The 19,487-nt window shown below is 35.2% G+C and overlaps 1 protein-coding gene across 14 annotated transcripts in view; it reads left to right on the plus strand.

Moving 5' to 3' along the window:
• The window catches only part of KCNT2 (potassium sodium-activated channel subfamily T member 2), a 143,337-nt gene that overhangs the window by 32,322 nt on the left and 91,528 nt on the right, over positions 1 to 19,487 (plus strand). For 10 of the 14 annotated variants that reach the window (XM_054072863.1, XM_054072864.1, XM_054072861.1 and 7 more), the window contains exons 2-6: positions 2,045 to 2,124; positions 8,763 to 8,862; positions 12,452 to 12,508; positions 13,375 to 13,423; positions 15,157 to 15,216. In XM_054072863.1, coding sequence (XP_053928838.1) covers positions 2,045 to 2,124; positions 8,763 to 8,862; positions 12,452 to 12,508; positions 13,375 to 13,423; positions 15,157 to 15,216 — 346 coding nt within the window. The remainder of the gene's footprint in view (positions 1 to 2,044; positions 2,125 to 8,762; positions 8,863 to 12,451; positions 12,509 to 13,374; positions 13,424 to 15,156; positions 15,217 to 19,487) is intronic. The other 4 variants (XM_054072857.1, XM_054072868.1, XM_054072859.1 and 1 more) reach the window with 1 other exon arrangement.

A 19,487-nucleotide genomic window follows, 5' to 3' on the forward strand; every position in this document is an offset into this window, starting at 1 on the left:
ATGGACATGCTCCTTAACTTGCATTGGGTTACCAACTATTTAAGTTGTACTTCTGTTAATGGCAACAGCACAACACTCGATCTCTCTTTAAGCTCAATAAGAGCTCAGAAACAAGTTACTGTTCATTTGATGCTCTGTTCCTCTAGTTTGGTGGCAGTTTCTAGGACATTCCTCTGGGCCCGAACTCTTTGAAATATGCAGTTGCAGCTACTCTTCATTTACAAAGCAAAGGGCAGGCAAGTTCTTCTTCTTTAATTCCAACTTAATTCCAGCCTTAAGTCTTTAATTCCAACTACTTAAAGATGTTGTTACAGAAGGGGTAGAGCCAGATAGGACAGAAAAGCTGGTCTGTGGTAGGGGTCGCTCATACCACTGGGTCAAACATGTCATTACACTAAAATAAATTCAAAGTTCTGTAAGTTAAGGAGCTTAGTGCCAGTATAGATTCTTAAAAATAAGGTTATGTTTTTGCCTCCTCTGAATAGGGGAAGCAGTGTAGTTCTCCATTCTGCAAGGCACGCTACAATAAACCACACCAAAGCTAAACGACTAGCTAAAATTTACTGACCTCACTAAGTGAGTCATAACCTTTTTATGATGTGCTGACCCTGATCTACAAAGTGATATGCCTAAACTTCTGGTAATGAGTAAGCAAGCACAAAAAAGTCATGTTACATGAGACACCATCTATTCTGGGCTCATAACTAAATAATCTTCCAATTTTGTAAGTCTAGAGAAATACAGGGAATGAGACAAGTATTTGAAAGGAAGAGAGAGACTATAGATAACATTAGATTATAAAAAAATTGTTTCAGCAAAGGCTTCAATTGCAAGAAGGAAAGAATAGAAAACAGGATCCTGCTTAAAAAACATGACAGTATATAAAAGAACAATTAACTGAAATACAGTCCTTTGATGACAGAAAAACTACTGAAAAGGAATGCTCAAATAAAGGTCAAGTATGTCTATGAACAGAGAAGGTATGTGCAATTTTGCTGCACATGATGGTATACAGAGAAAGTGAGAAGTATGAAAATAACTCACTGTGATGCCACTTTATTCTTTTGCTCAAAGCAGCACAGAAAGTGTGCTGCGTAAAGTGATTAATTGCTGGAGGAGAACTGGGATTGTCAAGGGAGATCCAGTCAGTTGGGTAGAGCAGGGACTTCAGTGGAAGTAAAGCTAGTGCCACACTCATCCTACAGCAGTGCAGCTCCACAACTCTGGAATGTCCCAAGTTTTTCTGTATTACTGATGCACCTCTGTCCCCCTTGCCAGCCCCTGCAACAGTTTTCTTCTCTCTTCTAGTCTGTAGAACTATTTCATGAATGGTACTCAGACTGAACTGAGGGATAGAAGTATGAAATACATCCTGGCAAATTTTTTGGGGAAAGGAGGAAAAAAGATGTTGCTGTTGCTTTAATATAATCAAGAAGGGGAGTTATCTTCCTTACAATATTGTACGATTGCAATATAATTTTGCTTTCAGATATCAGTATTTCATTGTGACAAAAGCAAAATTCAGAAAGGGTGGTTTGTTTGGTGCATGAGTATTTGAATAAAGGTGAATGCAAACGTGAGTGTTTAACTGAGACATGAATGCTCAAGATATGAACAAGACAGAAAAAAGAAGAATAATTAAAATGTCATTTAACAGGAAGAGAGTTAAACTGAAATGGAGGTTTAACCCAAACATTAAGGAAATCTTCCTTACAAAGATGCAGATATGGGAATAGTCTTCCAATGAAAATATCAAAAACATAGATGCTTCTGATTTTGCAGTGTACGGTCTCCAAGTAGTATGAAAATGATTCTGCATGTAAAGCGGATAAACTAAATAAGTTTTGTGGTTTGTTGTGATTTTTTTTGCCTGTTTGCTTATCCTTTTAACATTAGTCGTTCAAATCCAAGTGAGCTTTTGGCTGAACACTCTCATGTGTTCCTCTACTAATATATAAAGATCAGATGATTAGGGAAACAAAGTATTTTGAAAAAATAATTTATCAACTTCCATATTCAACTAATACTTCCTTTTATATTTCAGGGTGCAAGTTGAATTCTATATGAATGAAAATACATTTAAAGAGAGACTAAAGCTCTTCTTCATCAAAAACCAAAGATCAAGTAAGCAGTTGGATTCATTTCTGTTAAGCATAATTGTGGTACTTTGGGTAAAATCCAATTCCATTGAAGGCAACAGCAGTTATCATTCATTTTCTTCTAAGCTAAAATTTTACCCCATGTAGGAGTCAGTTAAAACTTAAAACCATCGTACTTACTTTGTAGGATCAGATACTAAGTGGTGAGGTTTTATTTCTGTATTGTGATCAAGTTGACTAATGTGCATGGATCTGACATTGCAATGCTCATTGACAAATCGTAAGCTCATATCTAGGAAAGCAAAAAAAACCTCTTAAGATGCTGGAGGAAAAAAGCTGCAGAATTACCTAGCTTGTTGAACTGTTTAGGAAACCAGTGGGGAAGACACACCTTCTGACCACAGAAGTTAAATTCTTGTCTTTAGTCTGATTTAATAATAGAATCGCAGAATCATTGAGTTTGGAAAAGACCTCTAAGATCATCTAGGCCAACTGTAATCTTCATTGACATATGCACTTAAATTCATAGAACATCCTAGAAGACAATATGTGGAGTAGCCAAGATATGAATCTTTTTATATATTCTGTGCACCTGTTCCAAGGGAACAGAAATACTGTATTTTATCAGATCTTGATATATACCAGTGGAGTTATAGCTGAGAAGAGTAACTTAATTTTCCTTTGTGTGGCAGAATTGAATTTCACTCCATTTTCTCTACACATGTTAAGAACTGAAATTACAGTAGCTTTATACATAAAATGTCTAGAATAGAAATAGTATATTTTGGCCTTTGTAATACAGTTAAAATAGTTCCATGGCTTAGTGTCTGGGAAAGAACAAAAAGGAGAAACCAAAGAACTTCTTTTTTTCGATGTCCTGATCTAAAAAAACCCAGACAAAAAATTCTGGGAGACTAGATCAACTTTTTAAAAATAAGACAGACCATAAGATCTTCTGTCTGTAAGAGCTAGTATTAAATAAATACCAGTTTTACATCTCGGAGCATGATGTTTTTATTGGCTAAGCTTCTCTAACTGTTATTTTCAATTTGAGCTTTGGAATTATTTGCTGGTTTCCAAATGGAGAATCAGGCTTAACAAAGTTGTTGGACATTCATCCATGGGGAAAGCTTTATTTATTACACTTACAGACACACAGGAAAAAAAAGTAATCTTAAATAGAGTAGAAAGCAGAGGACTACATCTGCTAGTAAATGACGTGGATAGCCTTCGGAGTATGTGAACTTCTAAAGTTCATCTGGGACACAGGTTTTTCCAAATTATTATGTATTTAACTAGATTTGGTTGGTAAATTTTTTTTCTTTTTTTTTTCCGATTTCTTATTTTTTATTTGAAATGTTTCTTATTCAGTATTAGCACACTTCAGAGCTGTTATTGCATTTTGGACAATATGAAAATAATATGTACAAAACCTCAGCATGCATAGAGAGAAAAAAAGGAGATATGTGAAGAATTTCCTACTCCATTTTATGTTTACAAATCTGTTGTGTTGCAGAGAGAATGAATTTTTGCTCATACATTTTTGTATGTAGGTTGTGGAGTGTCCCTCCACAGAGATATTAAAAAGCATTCTAGACGTGGTCCTGGGCAATCAGCTCTTAAGCGGCCCTACTTTGAGGCGAGGAGTTGGACAAAATGACCTCCAGATGTCCCTTCCAATTTCAACTACTCTGTGATTCTTGTTAGAGATTAATGGGTTTAAGTAGATCTGTATTTTAAATGCAATTAATTGCACTTCAACTTCTTAAATGGTTTTAGTTGTCTTCTACTTTTTTCCCTGTGACTTCACATGTCTAAGTGTTTTATATCTCTATAGCCTTTGACTTCTGATGCTGTTGATAAAGGAGTGTAACGGGGTAAGAAACAAAAGAGAAAAAGCATACTAAACTAGAAAAGAGTATTACTCCTGGTTAGAAAGGCAGTCTCAGAAGCTGTAAGCAACAAACAGCTTTTTTGTTCCAATCTAGTCCACAGCACAGGGAGATTTGATGCATTCTTTGCTAAGAACATCTATAAAATTGTGACCTAACTCACTCTAAATCTCTTTTCACTGACAAGTTAGGAAGGTTCGGAGTAGTACCTTCTTGCCTGAGATAAGCTGAATGAAAAAAAAAAAAAGAGTATTCAGAATTAGTAAGTTCAGTCAAACACGCCTTCTGCTTATACAGATCTTGATACTTGTCCAAATGCTCACAACCAGAATCCTTTAAAATATAATCTCCAAAAACCTGCTGCTGAGATAGTACCTGCCACTCATTCAAGTATACTCATTCAATCCTGCATTAAGACTGAAGGTTTCTCTTGCTCAGAGGTATAATAAATACAAATATAAACATAAATGTAGGTATAAATATAAACGTAAACATAAACATAAACATAAATATAAATATAAATATAAATATAAACATTGCCCTTCAGATCTCGGTCATTGTTCAGTAAGAGCACTGAAAACCTTGTTCATATACTAGGGTGCAACTGCTGTCATTGAGAAAATAATTGTCAGTAGTAAATTTTCAGATGTCATAATTATATCAGACTACACATGTTCAAACAGTTTTTGCTAATCCTTTAGACTTCAAAAGTGAATTTAACACATCAGAGTATAATATCATGTGTTTTGGTCAACCAGAGGAGTCGGTCGTAGAATTTATATGAATTTTCTACAGCATACTGTTCTGATCTAAATCACATACAGACTGGTAGCGTGAAATATCAAATGTTTTGTTCATTATTCAGGTTTTGGAAGTTTCTCTATAAACTGATAAAACAAGCCTTCATCTGTGTCTGTTGTCGACCTTTCACTCAATCCTGAGCAAGCAAATGCCCAATCAAGCTCAACCAATGCATGAAAAGCATTTTACAAAGTTGTCGGTTAGCCCCACTGACACCCTGCCTCCCTCACCCCAAAGGAAAAACATGCTGGTATTGGTATGACTTGCTTGTATTTGCCAAGATCATACACAGCATTATCATAGCCTAAAAGAAGTCCCAAGGGGAAAAAATAAGAGATGTTTCAATTCAGTGGAGATGGAATAAAAGATAACTATCACCAGGATATAAATTTTAACAGTATATTTTGTTCTAACTCCTCAAGCCAGCTGCTACTGAGATGATTTTGCTAGAAAACCAAAAATATGTTAGAGACTTATAAGAAAGGAATAATTGAAAGGGACTGTAAAATCTTCAGCTGCTATCTCTGTCAATCTCACTTTGATTTACATCAGCCCTTTAAATCCGAGGATCAATCCACAAAAATGCTTGTGAGGGAAGAGTCAAGAATTTAGAATAAAAATGAAAGTCGCATTATACTTCACCAGTACTGACTGTATCATTCTGTACTTAAAATGCTTGCGAAAAATAGCAAATACTTGTTCAAACTGAAAAGGAAACATTAGTGTTTGACATGTTTGTATTTATTTCACAAAACAAACAGATTTTGAACTATTACTATAAATTACTTCTTTTAAAGAAGACAAGAAGACAAAGAACACCATGGTTACATGGACACGGTAAAATTACAATCTCATTAAACAATACATAACTGTATAACAGTGTATGATTGATGTAGCTGAATACAAGTGTCAGGCACCAGTGTCAAAACATAGAGATATTCTGTACAAATAACCCTGCTACTTGAACAATCTGGCTGTAAATGGAATAAAAGAAATTAAGTAAAGCAGATCATGTTGATCCACTGACAGCATGTAAAACAGCTAACAAAAATAGCCAGCAAATGGGAGTATGAAATGCTTTCTTTGTAACAACGATAAATGAAAACTTATTTAAAATGCCTTCTCCACTGCCTGTTCTCTTTCCCATATTTGAAATCCTGGATTTGCATGATAGTGGAATAACAGCATTTCTTTCAAAAGAGGCAATATCCCCAACTGTGAGGCTACAGAAAATTTTGACCAGAGAAAATACTTTTTTAGTAGTCCTACATTGATTATTAAAGCTTTAGCAGGAACAACTTGCACATCTTATTTCTAAAGGCTGAGGCATACAGAACTCGGAGAGGTGACCTTCTGAAACAGGATAGACTTGAAATCTGTTCTTCTGTATCTAAACTATAGTAACTAAACCAATCACATATGGTAGACCTGTCCTATTGCTTTACTTTATGCATAATCCACTCCATGATATGCAATCTGTGTCTATGCTAACTAGAACTTTTGGATGAAAGCATGTCTGTTGTGAAAACTCTATTTTATATTCTGTGTGAAAAAGCTGTTCCTATGGACATGCCCAGAGCCTGAAACACTTTTGAGCATAGCCTGGAATAGGTCCACAGAACTTAAATATTTGAAAACTTAAGTAGTTCTAGATCTTTTTGAACTAAGATTTGATAGTTAAGGAGTTTAGGGCAGCAGCCAGGAGCATGGATCCCTTGTATTGATGTAGTTTGTAATCAGAAAAACACCATTTTCTTTTGGCATTTAAGCCAACATATAATTTCAAGTGATCATTGGAAACCAGGCCATTAGCAATGCAGAAGATTCACATCAAGACTAACTTTTACAGAACTGAAAAACAGAAGAAGCAAACAGTAGACTTTTGTAGCTGTCTAAGAAAGTTAGACAACACAAAAGTAGTAAGGAAAAGAAATCCTAGTGAGCTTTATTTGTTTTTTTTTGGGGGGGGGGAGTGGTTTTGTGGGTTGTTTATTGTTTGTTTGTTCTGTTTTGTTTTTTTTCCCTTGAACATTATCAGCTCTTCTTGTTGTAATAGCCTAGTTGTTATAGCAACCATTCATACTCCAGCAGACTTTCACGAAAGAGTGGGTACAGACAAACAATTCATGTTGTCTTCAGCCACAAAAACCTGAAAAAAAAAAAAATAATCATAACATTGTTCAAATAAAGTACTAGGGTTCTACCTAGTCAAATAATAGCATGATAAGACACCTATCTTCTACTTACCTTCAACCTCCTCAATCATATTGGGGAATAAATAGTCTGGTTAATTACTCTTGATAGGACAGCAGTAATCACTAGGTTAATGTTCACAAAACTAATTGCCTATATCAGCTGTGGGACTTCTTTTAGTTGAGACCACAGGATTTTAACCCTTAGCTTACAAATGACAAGATGCTGCAAAAGTCCATCCAGTTCTCGTGTGATAACTGCAACTTTGCATTTTAAAGTAGTAAGCAGTGCTGTGTAACAAACTTAATGATTCTTTCAGCAATTGCATGGTAGAATATTTAATATTTAAAATATTAAAAATTTTCTATTTACTGTTTGCTGTGGATTGCTGTGGATTTTAATGGGAGAGGAACGAGTAGATATAAAAGGTGATGTATCAGTGTTATCTATAAGGTGTTAATTTTGAAGTTAGGATTGAGTAAAGTAAAAATGTAATATTACCATAAGATAATTATAATTCTTTCCTTAAAAGGAAATGTATGCACACAGCTTTGAGTATGCGTAATGAAGTTGTAGTTCTTAAACCACAGAAGTAATTATATTGAGTTCAGCAGACTTGCTAATGTATTTGCAACACAACAACAAAAAATGCTATCTTTACTAAGAATAGGTGCAAATGAAGTCACATCTGTGCAAGACTCAGTCAGTGGTATTCTGCTTTAGACAGAAGGATTCAGCCACGCAGAACTGGACTCCCAATTCACAAGACTGAAAAAAATCAGTGCTTAAAGTGACGTCCCCCCATTTAAACTTAGTTAACTGACAGTTTTAACTTAATTAGCAAAAACTTAGAGCCAAGATTTAGATTCAAATATTTACACTGGTAAAATGTTAAAACTATTGAATTCAATAACAAGATTGAGAATTTGAACTCTAATCCTCTAATGACTAAAATCTGATTAAAGTACAGTCAAGTTCCACTGTAATAGTTAATGGCTCCAGTTAGCACTGAAATAAATTGCCTATGTGGTAGCAGCAAGTGCCCATGTGGATCCCTTTGAAAGAATCGTGTCTTCGTGCAGTAAACTGATGTTTTTTCAGAAGTCCTGTAATATTTTGTGATACATCCTTTCAGCTGGAACATTTCACTATTCACATGATCTGTAGAACAAGCTGTTGATTCTATTCAATTGTGCATTCAGCATGTCTCTCAGATGTCCTGTTTCTTGGACACGTAATTACACAACCTCAGCACTAAATAACTACTGTTTAATATTTTATAAGTTGGGATGGAACTAATATATTCTGTATGAGAAGCTACTGCATGAATACTTTCAGATATTATTTACATACTTGCCATTGCATATCCTCTTCCTGTGGTTAAAAATGTGTCTTCTTCATGTTTCCTTATCTTGCATCTCAAGTTCCACTTGTAGTTCTGGTTCCCCAGAAGACCTAAGGAATGGCATCATGGAAAACGAATGGCATAGAATAGCTTTCAGACAAATAACTATTTCTTTTCATTGAAACTGACTGAGTCTGAACCTAGAGTATTCTGGAAGCTGGAAAGGTGTATCATATGTGTATCTGACAGGCTTGTACTTACATTCTTCTGTACAATATACCAATTGCCCATATCAGGGACAGGTTACTGGCTACATCAACCTTTGCTCTGTTGCAGTATGGCTATTCTAGTTCCTTTTATTTTTACCTTCAAAGATGATAAAATTGTAAAGAACCTAAATTTACTTCTGTGTTTTCTTTCTTTTTAAAATAGGTCTGAGAATACGATTATTCAATTTTTCTCTCAAGCTACTAAGCTGTTTCTTATATATAATTCGTGTGCTCCTGGATGATCCTACACAAGGACTTGGATGGTAATATGTTTTTTTCTTGTTATTCCTGCTCCGAAAGCATTGTTTAAGTCATAAGAAATAAATGAATTTAAGGAAAAAATGTTTGCTATTCTCTTAACAGGGATTTGGTTTTATGTCTTACAGATGTTTTGAAAAAATTACAAAGTTAGTCTTATATTGTGAATGGAAATAAGAACCCAAATAGCAATGTTCTTTTTTCACTTTTCTGCTAAAATAATCCTGGCTGTTTACTCAGATACTGTGCATCAGATTTAGTTGTGCAAACTTAACTCTTTTGGTTGTGTTATTTCATAACATTTCTATGTAACATATTCATGTTTATATTTATAAAAATTCCAAATATCTAATTGCCAGTTTATGCAACGATGATTTTAGGATTTTGCTTAAATTATTTTACTTAAAATCTGTTACAGTCTGCAAGATAGGCTAACTTGCTGGGAATGTAGGTTCAGATACCTGCCAAGAGACTAAGGCACAAACAAGGACAGATATTGCCAATAACCACTTAACTGTTTATTAGAAGAGAAAGAAAGAAAGAAAGAAAGAAAGGAGTAAAAAGAGAAAAGAATAAAGGAAAGGAGAGTGTGTGAGAGAATAGTGCGACTCACCACTGGGCTTTTGCAACGTCCTGCCAGTCTCATGTCCTGGGTGTTGATGGGTGGAGGTGGTGCTCCAGTCTTGACGAAGGGCAGCAAGGTCTGCAGGTTCAGCATCCTTTTACACCTTCTCTTCTGCAGCTGCCATCCAATCTGCTTAAAGGTTGAGTTAGATGGTCCAGTCAGGGCCATCCAGTCTGCTCCCATATTGAGTTAGATGGTCTAGCCAGGGCTAACAGTTAATGCAGCCTTCATTACACAGCCCACTGGCTAAAGCCTGTCAATCCACCTTTTGTGCCCCAAGCTGCCACAAGCAAAAGCATCACAGTTATACAGACTTTATTACATATCTATCTTCTTTGTGCTCTTATTATAGAATTTCAGAGTCTTATTTTCTCTTCAAGCCCTGCCAAACAGTTTAAGACAAACATAAAATCCAGCAGACAAAACCCCAGATACCAGAAACAGACAAAATACATCCTATACTCATGATGTTCTACCGTCATGTTGTCAGCATGGGGTTCTACATGGGTTATTAGGTACTCTGCCTTTCCCATCTCACCATTGTGTATTATGCAATCAACTACCAATTGCAGAAGAAACTATAAATATAATAGTTTAATCAATCCTGTGATTCAGGTATTTGTATCCTGGATATATTTAGATTAGACATAAGGAGAAATTTCTTAACCATGGGAGTGGTGAGACGCTGGAACAAGTTGCCCAGGGAAGCTGTGGCTGCCCCATCCCTGGAGGTGTTCAAGGCCAGGTTGGATGGGCCTTGGGCAGCCTGGTCTACTGGGATGTCCCTGCCCATGACAGGGGCATTAAAACTAGATGATTTTTACGGTCACTTGCAACCCTAACTATTCTATGATTCTATTATTCTATAATTCAATGATTCTATATATTGAATTTTCTCAATTCTGAATGCTAATAAACATCACATTTTATTAACTTACTTATTTTCACTTGAATTGATTATGTTGGCCTTAAAAAAAGAAAACAAAGCCCAGATGAAAATAATAAGCTTGGGATGATAGAACTAGCACTCTTCGCAAAATCTTAGGCAAAGGACAAAGTATGACTTTTAATTTTAATAGTTGAAAATCAGTTAACTTATAAGGGCAGTACTATAAAAAAGCTAGTGCACAGGAGAAATACCATATTTCAAACCAATTGATTCCAAAGCAAAGTGAGTTAACAAATATCAGCTTTACTCAGCAAGTGCATGAGAGGAAGATGAGTGAATGGGAAATACAGAAGATGCAGTTGAGAACTTTTTGGGTCAAAATTTATTGTAAGAAATAAGAACATCTGAAAAAGGACCAGAGAGAAATCTCTGTGGAAAAGCAAGAACTATGAAAACCTATTTTTTGATTCCATATGTATCTTGGAATGTCTCTTCAAGGGGAGAAACTTTGTAGGGAGGAAGCAAGCAAGCAGTAGAGATTTTGCAAAACCTTTAACAGTGTTGGAGAAGAGAAAATCCACCCTTAGAAATTTAGGTGTAGTAGCACATAAACTCATAGATAGAACATCAGCACAGGTATTCTTCAATACTTTTGTATTCATATGCAAAGATTTTTCTGCATCTTGTAGGCTGCTTAATTCCTTAGACCTTTCTTGACATGTTTGTTCCTTCAATCCAAATGTTTAAAAATTCACCAGCTAGAGAGTGTATTTGTCTTTTCTGCATATATTTTTCCCTTGTATTGTGCTGTGGTACATTTAAGAGACTAGTTAGTTTGTTCTGTCTTTGTAAAACATTTGTCTGACTGAGTAGTTTCACAAAAGTCACTTCTGTCTGCTCTCCAAGACCCCAGTCTTAGAAGCTGTGCCAGATGAACCAGCCCTGGGCTCCCATGGTACCCCATTAACATCACTGGTTTTGCCCATAGAGATCCTGAAGGCTTGATACCTAAACTGCTGCCATAATGCATTCTTACCAGTTCCGTGTTAGGAAAAAAAGTCTTTCCTATATACTGTGTCACAGCCTGATGAAAGAAGCTACTTGGTGTGCCGAGACCATCGCCACAGAAATCACTATCACCTCATTGTTTTTAAAGTGACAGTTCTGTGCGGGATGCTTTTCATCACAGATTCCCCCTGCAGATTTATTTCCTGTTTTTCTAAAATGCCTGCACAACTTGCTGGTTTTTATTTATTCCTTCAGGCACAGCAGGCATACAGGGGAGAGCTTGAGACATAAAATGTCCTTGTTAATGGATGCCTTTTAGCACCTGTCCCACTCATACTCTGTGAAAATACAGCTGTTACTAACTTGTGGCCTGAAAATCGTTTTCTTTTCTGCTGACCTTGCTTGCCAAGGATAAACAAGGCTATTTTTCATCATTTACACAAATACATTTCCCACATCCTACCATGACTATTTGAAGGGAGGATTTCTCCCAGCAGTTCAAGGCAAGATAACGTCATATGTACACAGGAGCTATATTTTTACACAGATGTCACCAGTTTCTTACTTGAATTACTGCTGCATGAATCTCAAGCTCTCCTCACATCCTTGCAAGAGGGTACAAAATGTAGTTTGATGCAATCTTTCCCACTGAGACTATGGCTGGCATATGTGCTCTTTCTATCCCAGCTAATCCATGTGATAGAATTTCTGGTATCTCTTGATCTTCAATAATTTTTGAGTACTTAGTTCAGCTTTTGAAAGTCAAATTTCAATTGTTTTGTTTTTAAGTTGGTACACATTCAAAAAGAAATTCTTAAAAAATGTAACCTGAAATGCTTCATAGTCTATCTACAGGTACAGAACACATGTGAAACTAATTTGTAAAAGTTATTTTGTTTTTTAATATATATATACACCCATTGCCTAGTGTTTCAAATTATTGCATGCATTTTATAGAACACATAATAATGTAATTAATATACTTTTCCTCCCATATGTTTTTATGATGATCTTCCCATATAAATTTGCTGATGAAAATGGACTGTGTATGGATGGGATGAAAATGTATCAGTAAGGAATTAAACTGGAGTTGTTCCAGTCAAAACTACACACCTGGAACTATTGATTGGTGAGTTCCTAATTAAAAAAAAAGCAAACTAAAAGTCCACATAATGGTGGGAGGTGGAGGGAAACAGGAAGACAAACACATTTCCATCTGGAATGGTGACAATTTAACATGTAATAGTGATGTTCCAGTAACAAGCAATTGCTTTTGTGATCCTGAATATTCAAACTGCCTTTAATATTTTAATTGTTTTGTTGACTGCATAAGTGAAATGCTGGATTGGATGCTCTTTTAAGATCTGTATTCCATCAATGTTGAAAAAAAATGGATGCCCTTCTTTAAAAAATAATTAGGACTGGAAGTAATGACTAACAGTAAACTATTGTGCCATTTAGTGTGCCAGATCACAGTAGTACTGTATTAAGTGCCTATCATCATCGAATTTAGTAAGTAAATACTAAGACAGCATGAGATTTTTCAAAGATGTGACAATCCCAGTGAGTTAGATACCATTTATATAGTTACACAGATAACAAAAAAATCACATAAAAGAATTGTCAAGTTTTTTTTCCTACTACAAGTAGGATTCCTTTGCATCTTTAGAATCAAAAGGTTAATTTAATTTACTCTTTCTGGAATCACAGGAAATGAAGTAGTAGGCACTAAAGCCACTAAGAGATTTTGTTGTCATTGAATATCGGATTACTTCCATGGGAGCTCAGTGGTTGGTTCTGGATTAGAGTTACAAGCAGTGTCAATACTCAGTATATAACAATTGATTTAAAATTTATATTATTGAGAATTTTTGTAAAAAATGAGGCTGCTCTAATATCCATTCACATGTACAATTTTATTCCCTCCTGATCTTGTTCAAAACAGAAATGAGATTGTGACTACTTTAATAGTTATTTTCTTATTGTAATGAACAGGTCTCCTATTATTTGGGTGAATCGAAGCTTGCCTTTATGGGGATTACAGGTAATATGTAAATGACCAATTTAACTATTTGCATACAAATTGTTGTAGAAAACATTGATTTATAGCATTTTTATGATGTCGAAGGATACTTGGAAAAATTGATATTAACAATGAAATCTACTTACAACAAATCTGTAAAGATGAGCTGATCTGAGCACTGTGATTTTAATTTATATGGCTTTACAATATATTTATAAAGTATTAAAGCTTATAACAAAATATTGTAGCATTAGGTAGCCTTTTCTCTTAGAGTTATCAAGCTCTGTGGAGTCCAGTAGGCACTGCATGCCCTGAGGATGAGTTTAAATTTTGTGATTGCTTATGACAAGTTTCACGGGCTTTCTCATTAAATACACTAGAAACTAACGTTACTTCATGATATAGAAGCCTACATGTATAGAAGAGTATGTCACAAAAGATGCACTACATCAGTGCTTTGTAGGTCTTACAGGTCTTCTGAAGTTTGTGGTTCAGTCCTCTGTGTTCTGGAGCCTGCTTATTTTAGGAGTCATGCTTAGTGCAATGCCGCTATGATGATTTGCACTTCTGTGTAATTTATTATTTTGCTCAGGGAAGAATTCATTGATGAAAATGCCTTTCAATTTCTTGCTTAAAGTATGCACAGTTTGCACAAATTTTGACCTGGACATTCAGATTACTGTTTAATTAAAAAATATCGAGAGATTTATTTGCTTATGTTTACAGTCTTATTATAATATTTTTATTTGATAAATGTAGGAATTTATACAGAATATATATGTATATATGCATATGTATATACACATGCATTCACATTAGGATATATGCAAGGGTTGCAAAAAATGATTTATTTTTATTTGATATACAACCAGATTTTAAATAAAACAATAATACTTACTTGGAGAAACTGATATCATAATTTGATTGCATATTTTAATATTTTCCAATTCATAGAATGTCTTTTGATTCTAGGGAACAATATTGTGAGTGCAAGTAGTGCACTCTTTTGAGTTTTCAGTAGTGAAAAGCATTAGTTTGAAACAGGAAATCCTGTGGCTTGTCTGACTCATTAAATATTTGCTATGCAAAGAATTTAAGTAAATTTTGTGATTAGTTAATATGTATAAAATTTGAAGTATATTTTTTACTATTTTGGTATTTGACTTTTTAAATATTTTAATTCACATAATACATACACAAATTACATACAGTCTAAGTGAAGTTTGATAAGTAGAGCTGTTCCATTTAAATATTAAATTCAACAATGATTCATCTGTATATTTTTTCTGTTTTCTGCTTTTGAATTTATACACAGTAAAAAAGTGTTTTTCCACACATTCATAACATCTTTATAGAAAAATTAACAGCCAAACAGTTTCCATTATTTTAGGTTTCCTTCTACTCTCTCTTTCTCTGTCCTGTGAAAAGATCTTGTTACCTTTTAGAAACAGAAAACTGAAACTTGAGAAACAACCCGGCATACTGTGTATGGAGCTCTCTAAAAACCATGTAAAGGCCACCCTGGAGCATTATAATTGGAAAAGAGCAATGAGACTCAAGTCACAGACTGTGCTTTAGTCAGAAAAAATAACAATATTTAAGGTTCATGCTAAGTGTTGCTAGCTGAGATGGTTTCAGAGAACACATGGAAAGGCTGTTTATTATCTTTAACTTTTCATTGTAATGCTTAATATATGTTCTTTAAAAGCCAGTATTAATACACATATTTTTCACTTCACTTCACTTCACTTAAGGTTTCTGTGGCTTTAATAAGTCTCCTTGAAACTCTGCTGCTGAGTTATCTAAGCTACAAGGTAAGTAGTACATTTAGTTACTTTAGGCAGAATTCATCACAGAATGTTAACAGTGTGAAACGTGTCACTATAAAGTTCATGTGCCTTCATTTGTGCCCACACTGATGTTCAAGCAGGAAGTTGAGAAAAACATGCCTGTAGAGGACAGCATATTATCACAGGCAGCCCTATTCACATTTCCAAAATTTATGAGCAAACAGTAATATCTAGAGAGTGAAAGTCAGAAATGAAATTTCTAATTTTTTTCCATTGTCCATTGGCACACTGTAATTTGAAAACACATTCTCAAAAGTCACCTTGATTTTGGGGCAGTTTCATCTGTAATGCAGTGGACATGATTCTTATCGATGTCAAAGCTGTAGCTGCTCAGTTTCTGTAACTCCAGTTTCAGGCTTCTAAAACGGCACACCAAAAAATAAGAGCAAGAACAAGTTGGTTGTTTTTTTAGCTATGGCTACCTGCATGCTTGTGTTATCTATTTCTCTCATGCTATTGGAATACTGGAACATCTTTGTAAAGTGCCTTGGAATCATCTGATATGAATACAACATATTTTTGTATTTGCATTCTCCTTAAGAAGTTGTATTTTCTTACTACTCTTGCTTTATTTTCTTCATTACATTTTGTTGCGTGTTATACCAATGAGTTTTAGGTATTCTGCATTTTTAGTATCTTTAGGAGAAAAATGCTAAAATAATTTATCAAAGTATGTATGAAAAGAGTTTCTAAAGCTGAAAATATCTTGGAGCATAATATTTTTTAATTTTTTTATTTATTGACATTCAGTAGTTGTCAGAGCCGCTACTTAAGTTAGAGAGTTGTACTTTAGTGTGCTTATCAAGTGATCATGGCATAGATGTTTTCCTTAGCGCCCAATAATGCTAAGAAGCTTAAAACTATCTCCTGTCTAAAAATTATTCTTCTTAATTCTTGTAAGTAGCATATACTATTTAGGTGTTGGGAGTTAAAAGTGTAAATCAATTATAGGTAGAAGTGATCCAAAATTAAGACGTCTAGTGCCAAACCAGGGAAGAGCAATCACAGCTTACACTGTTCCTGAGTTTATTGGAGAGCATTTTATCCCTATCCATTCTGCTTGTGTTCTGCATCAATTCAGTGAGTATAGATGATGAGAAAAACATTTACTTATGAGTATGCAGTGGGTGTACATCTCTGCTATCCTCATTTGCTGCATTTACCTGTCACAGAAGTTGAGGCAATATTATGGTGGCTACATTTCCACTTCTCATAAGGGGATAAGAGTAATGTGAGGAAAAATAATAACACTGAAATGCACTTTGTCAATCCACCTCATGCAAGCCTGTCCTTCCGTCTGGTTCTGTCCTCTTAGTTACAATCTGGAAATGTCATGATAGTGCCATTTACCCCAGGGTCAGGAAGCCGAGAAGGCTTTTATTTCGTCCACTATAAGGTTTTTCTGCACAGCCAGGATGATTGTCTTTGTTCATGTGAATCTTTACCAGATTACTTATCTCATGCCAACGTTTCCAAAGCTTTTATGGCTTAAGCACAAGTCAGCGGATGAGCCAGGAGGAAAACAAAAAGAAAAAGATGATTGTGTTTGCGTTTGTGTGCGCTTTGCAAGGATTTCACAAATTACCTCTAAAATACATTGGTAATTTGAAAGTATACTCTGAGAAATTTACCTTTGTGATACTTGATTGATGACATATGGGAAATGATTCAAGATGCAGAGTAGTGGCACCATAATAGAATAAGATGCTACTGGAACACAATGAATTTGCATTTTTTGTGGCTTTTATATAGGAAGGAATGCTAAGAATGTAGCACTGTATTACACTGCTGATCACTTACATCGAAGAATGGGTGGTTTACAATCTGCATTCTCACCGCTTAACCCATTACATAAGGGTTAAACCTTGGCCAAAATTCTGAATGATATCTACGTTAGGAATTTTTGTTGCCAAAACTGGTCACAGACATTTGGCAATCCTACTACAGCACTGGCACGCAGGCAGTCTTAGCTGCTTTTATCAGTAGCATACATTCTCACTGCAAAATGCAGTTTTGCAGAAGGCATGATGCATCTGCATGCGGAAGCCAGAATCTTACAGGTGCGTGCAGCACTAAGTATCTGGAGCACATCTGCACAGGCATTTTGCCTGCATGATTAAATTATGTGACATTTCCGTACAGCAAAAAAAGAAAGCCTTAACATTAAAAAATGAGGAAATTGGTGAAAACAAAGAATCAGTCAGTTGGGAAAAATGAAATTTTTGTTTGATTTTTTTATTCCTGCAAATAGAACCTCAGCTTACAGTCTTGTAAGTTCACTTCTGTTTACAGGGCTGCTTATCATATGAAATATTTAAGATTATTCAAGTACATCCAACTCCCACCTGTTTCAGTTCTATAGAAGACAGTAATCCCTGCCCCATAGATACAATGGCTGCCAGATGAGAAAAGTTAAAAATTAATTAAAATTATTTGCTATGAGGCTTGTATTTAATTTTCAGTGATTATATCAAATTATTATCTTGGCAGGAAAGATTAATATATCATTGCAACTGAAAATATAGTGCTATATTGCAAATTCTTGTAATATTACCATGATATATGCTGCAATGCTATTTCATTACCTATGATGGAGTATTAATATACAGGGTTAGTAAAGCTTTAAATCATCGAATTCTAAACACCTTATTTTTTTAAATGTATGGATTTCCATCCCAGCATTTAATCATTTACAATCACTGCTCACATGTTGAACAGAAGTAGTTGTATTCCTTTCCTGTAGCTAGCAGTGAGCAGATTAGAAAATGAGTACCACTTTCATTGAAATATGTGGGAAGACCTCTAGTACCATGTTAGCAAGATCAAGTTCCAAAAAGCCCTGAAATATATTGAAGTGTTTGTGGCAGAAATAAAGAATTTTCATCTTGTAGTGCTAATTAAAATAATAAACACTAGATTGTCTTCCTTACTTCTCTTTCCAAAACAGTTGGGAAAGAGAAAATACAAAGTAAAGATAAAACAAGATAAACACAAAGGAAAGAAGGGCTCACTATAGAATACTGCTCTCTTTCATTCCTTAATTTCATTCCTCCTTTTTATACTTACTTTTTAGTAAGTTAATATCTTAATACCAGGATTTAAATTACTAAAGATAAATTTCCAGAACTCTGGAACTAACATGCAGAGGCTAATGAAACAAGATTAAGAAAAAAGGAGCTGGTATTTTTCTTTGGGAAATACTACATATTTGCAATCCTCTTTTGCTTGATATTTTGCCGTGCAGTTCTGTCAGAAGGATGTGCAGAGAGTGGCTCATTATTCAAAACAAATGAGTCACCTATGTATAGGTGTAACCAAACCAGTTGATTTGATGGTTAAATCTGAGTAGGGCATGCCTATATGTCTTTGCAACTCCTAAGGTCTACTAAGACTTTGTCTCTAGTTTTGATGCACTCTATGACAATAAGCATTAAGTTAAGAAAAAAACTCACACTCAAAAGCTAAAACATTGTAATGGAGAATTTTAAAGACTTGAGGATTCTAAGAAAAATATGTAAAAATAGTTACAGATAAAAGAACCTGCCAGCAGGGAAGTCTGTTACTTACATGAGGAGTCACTGAAAAATGAGATAGATTAAAAAGATAAATTCCTTAGGGCAGGAACCTCATAGGGCAGGAACCTTACCTGTGTGTAAGTGTGCGTGTAAAAATAAAAGTAAACTGTCTTTGAGGAACAACAAAGCAAAGACAAGATGTCTGTGTATGACTCCAAGGTATCTAAAAATGCAATAGAAGAAAACATGAGCGTATTATTCTCTGAATAAATGAAACCTTAATTTAATGAAGCTGTTCACAGAATCACAGAATCACAAGGTTGGAAAGGACCCATTGGATCATCGAGTCCAACCATTCCTAACACTCCCTAAACCATGTCCCTAAGCACTTCATCCACCCGTTCCTTAAACACCTCCAGGGAAGGCGACTCGACCACCTCCCTGGGCAGCCTGTTCCAGTACCCAATGACTCTTACTGTGAAGAATTTTTTTTCTGATATCCAACCTGAACCTCCCCTGACGGAGCTTCAGGCCATTCCCTCTTGTCCTGTCCCCTGTCACTTGGCAGAAGAGGCCAGCTCCCTCCTCTCCACAACCTCCTTTCAGGTAGTTGTAGAGAGTAATAAGGTCTCCCCTCAGCCTCCTCTTCTCCAGGCTAAACAACCCCAGCTCTCTCAGTCAGCTCCTCGTAAGACTTGTTCTCCAGCCCCCTCACCAGCT

This window comes from Cuculus canorus, chromosome 8, assembly GCF_017976375.1.
Source record: "Cuculus canorus isolate bCucCan1 chromosome 8, bCucCan1.pri, whole genome shotgun sequence".
Classification (NCBI taxonomy): Eukaryota; Metazoa; Chordata; class Aves; order Cuculiformes; family Cuculidae; genus Cuculus; species Cuculus canorus.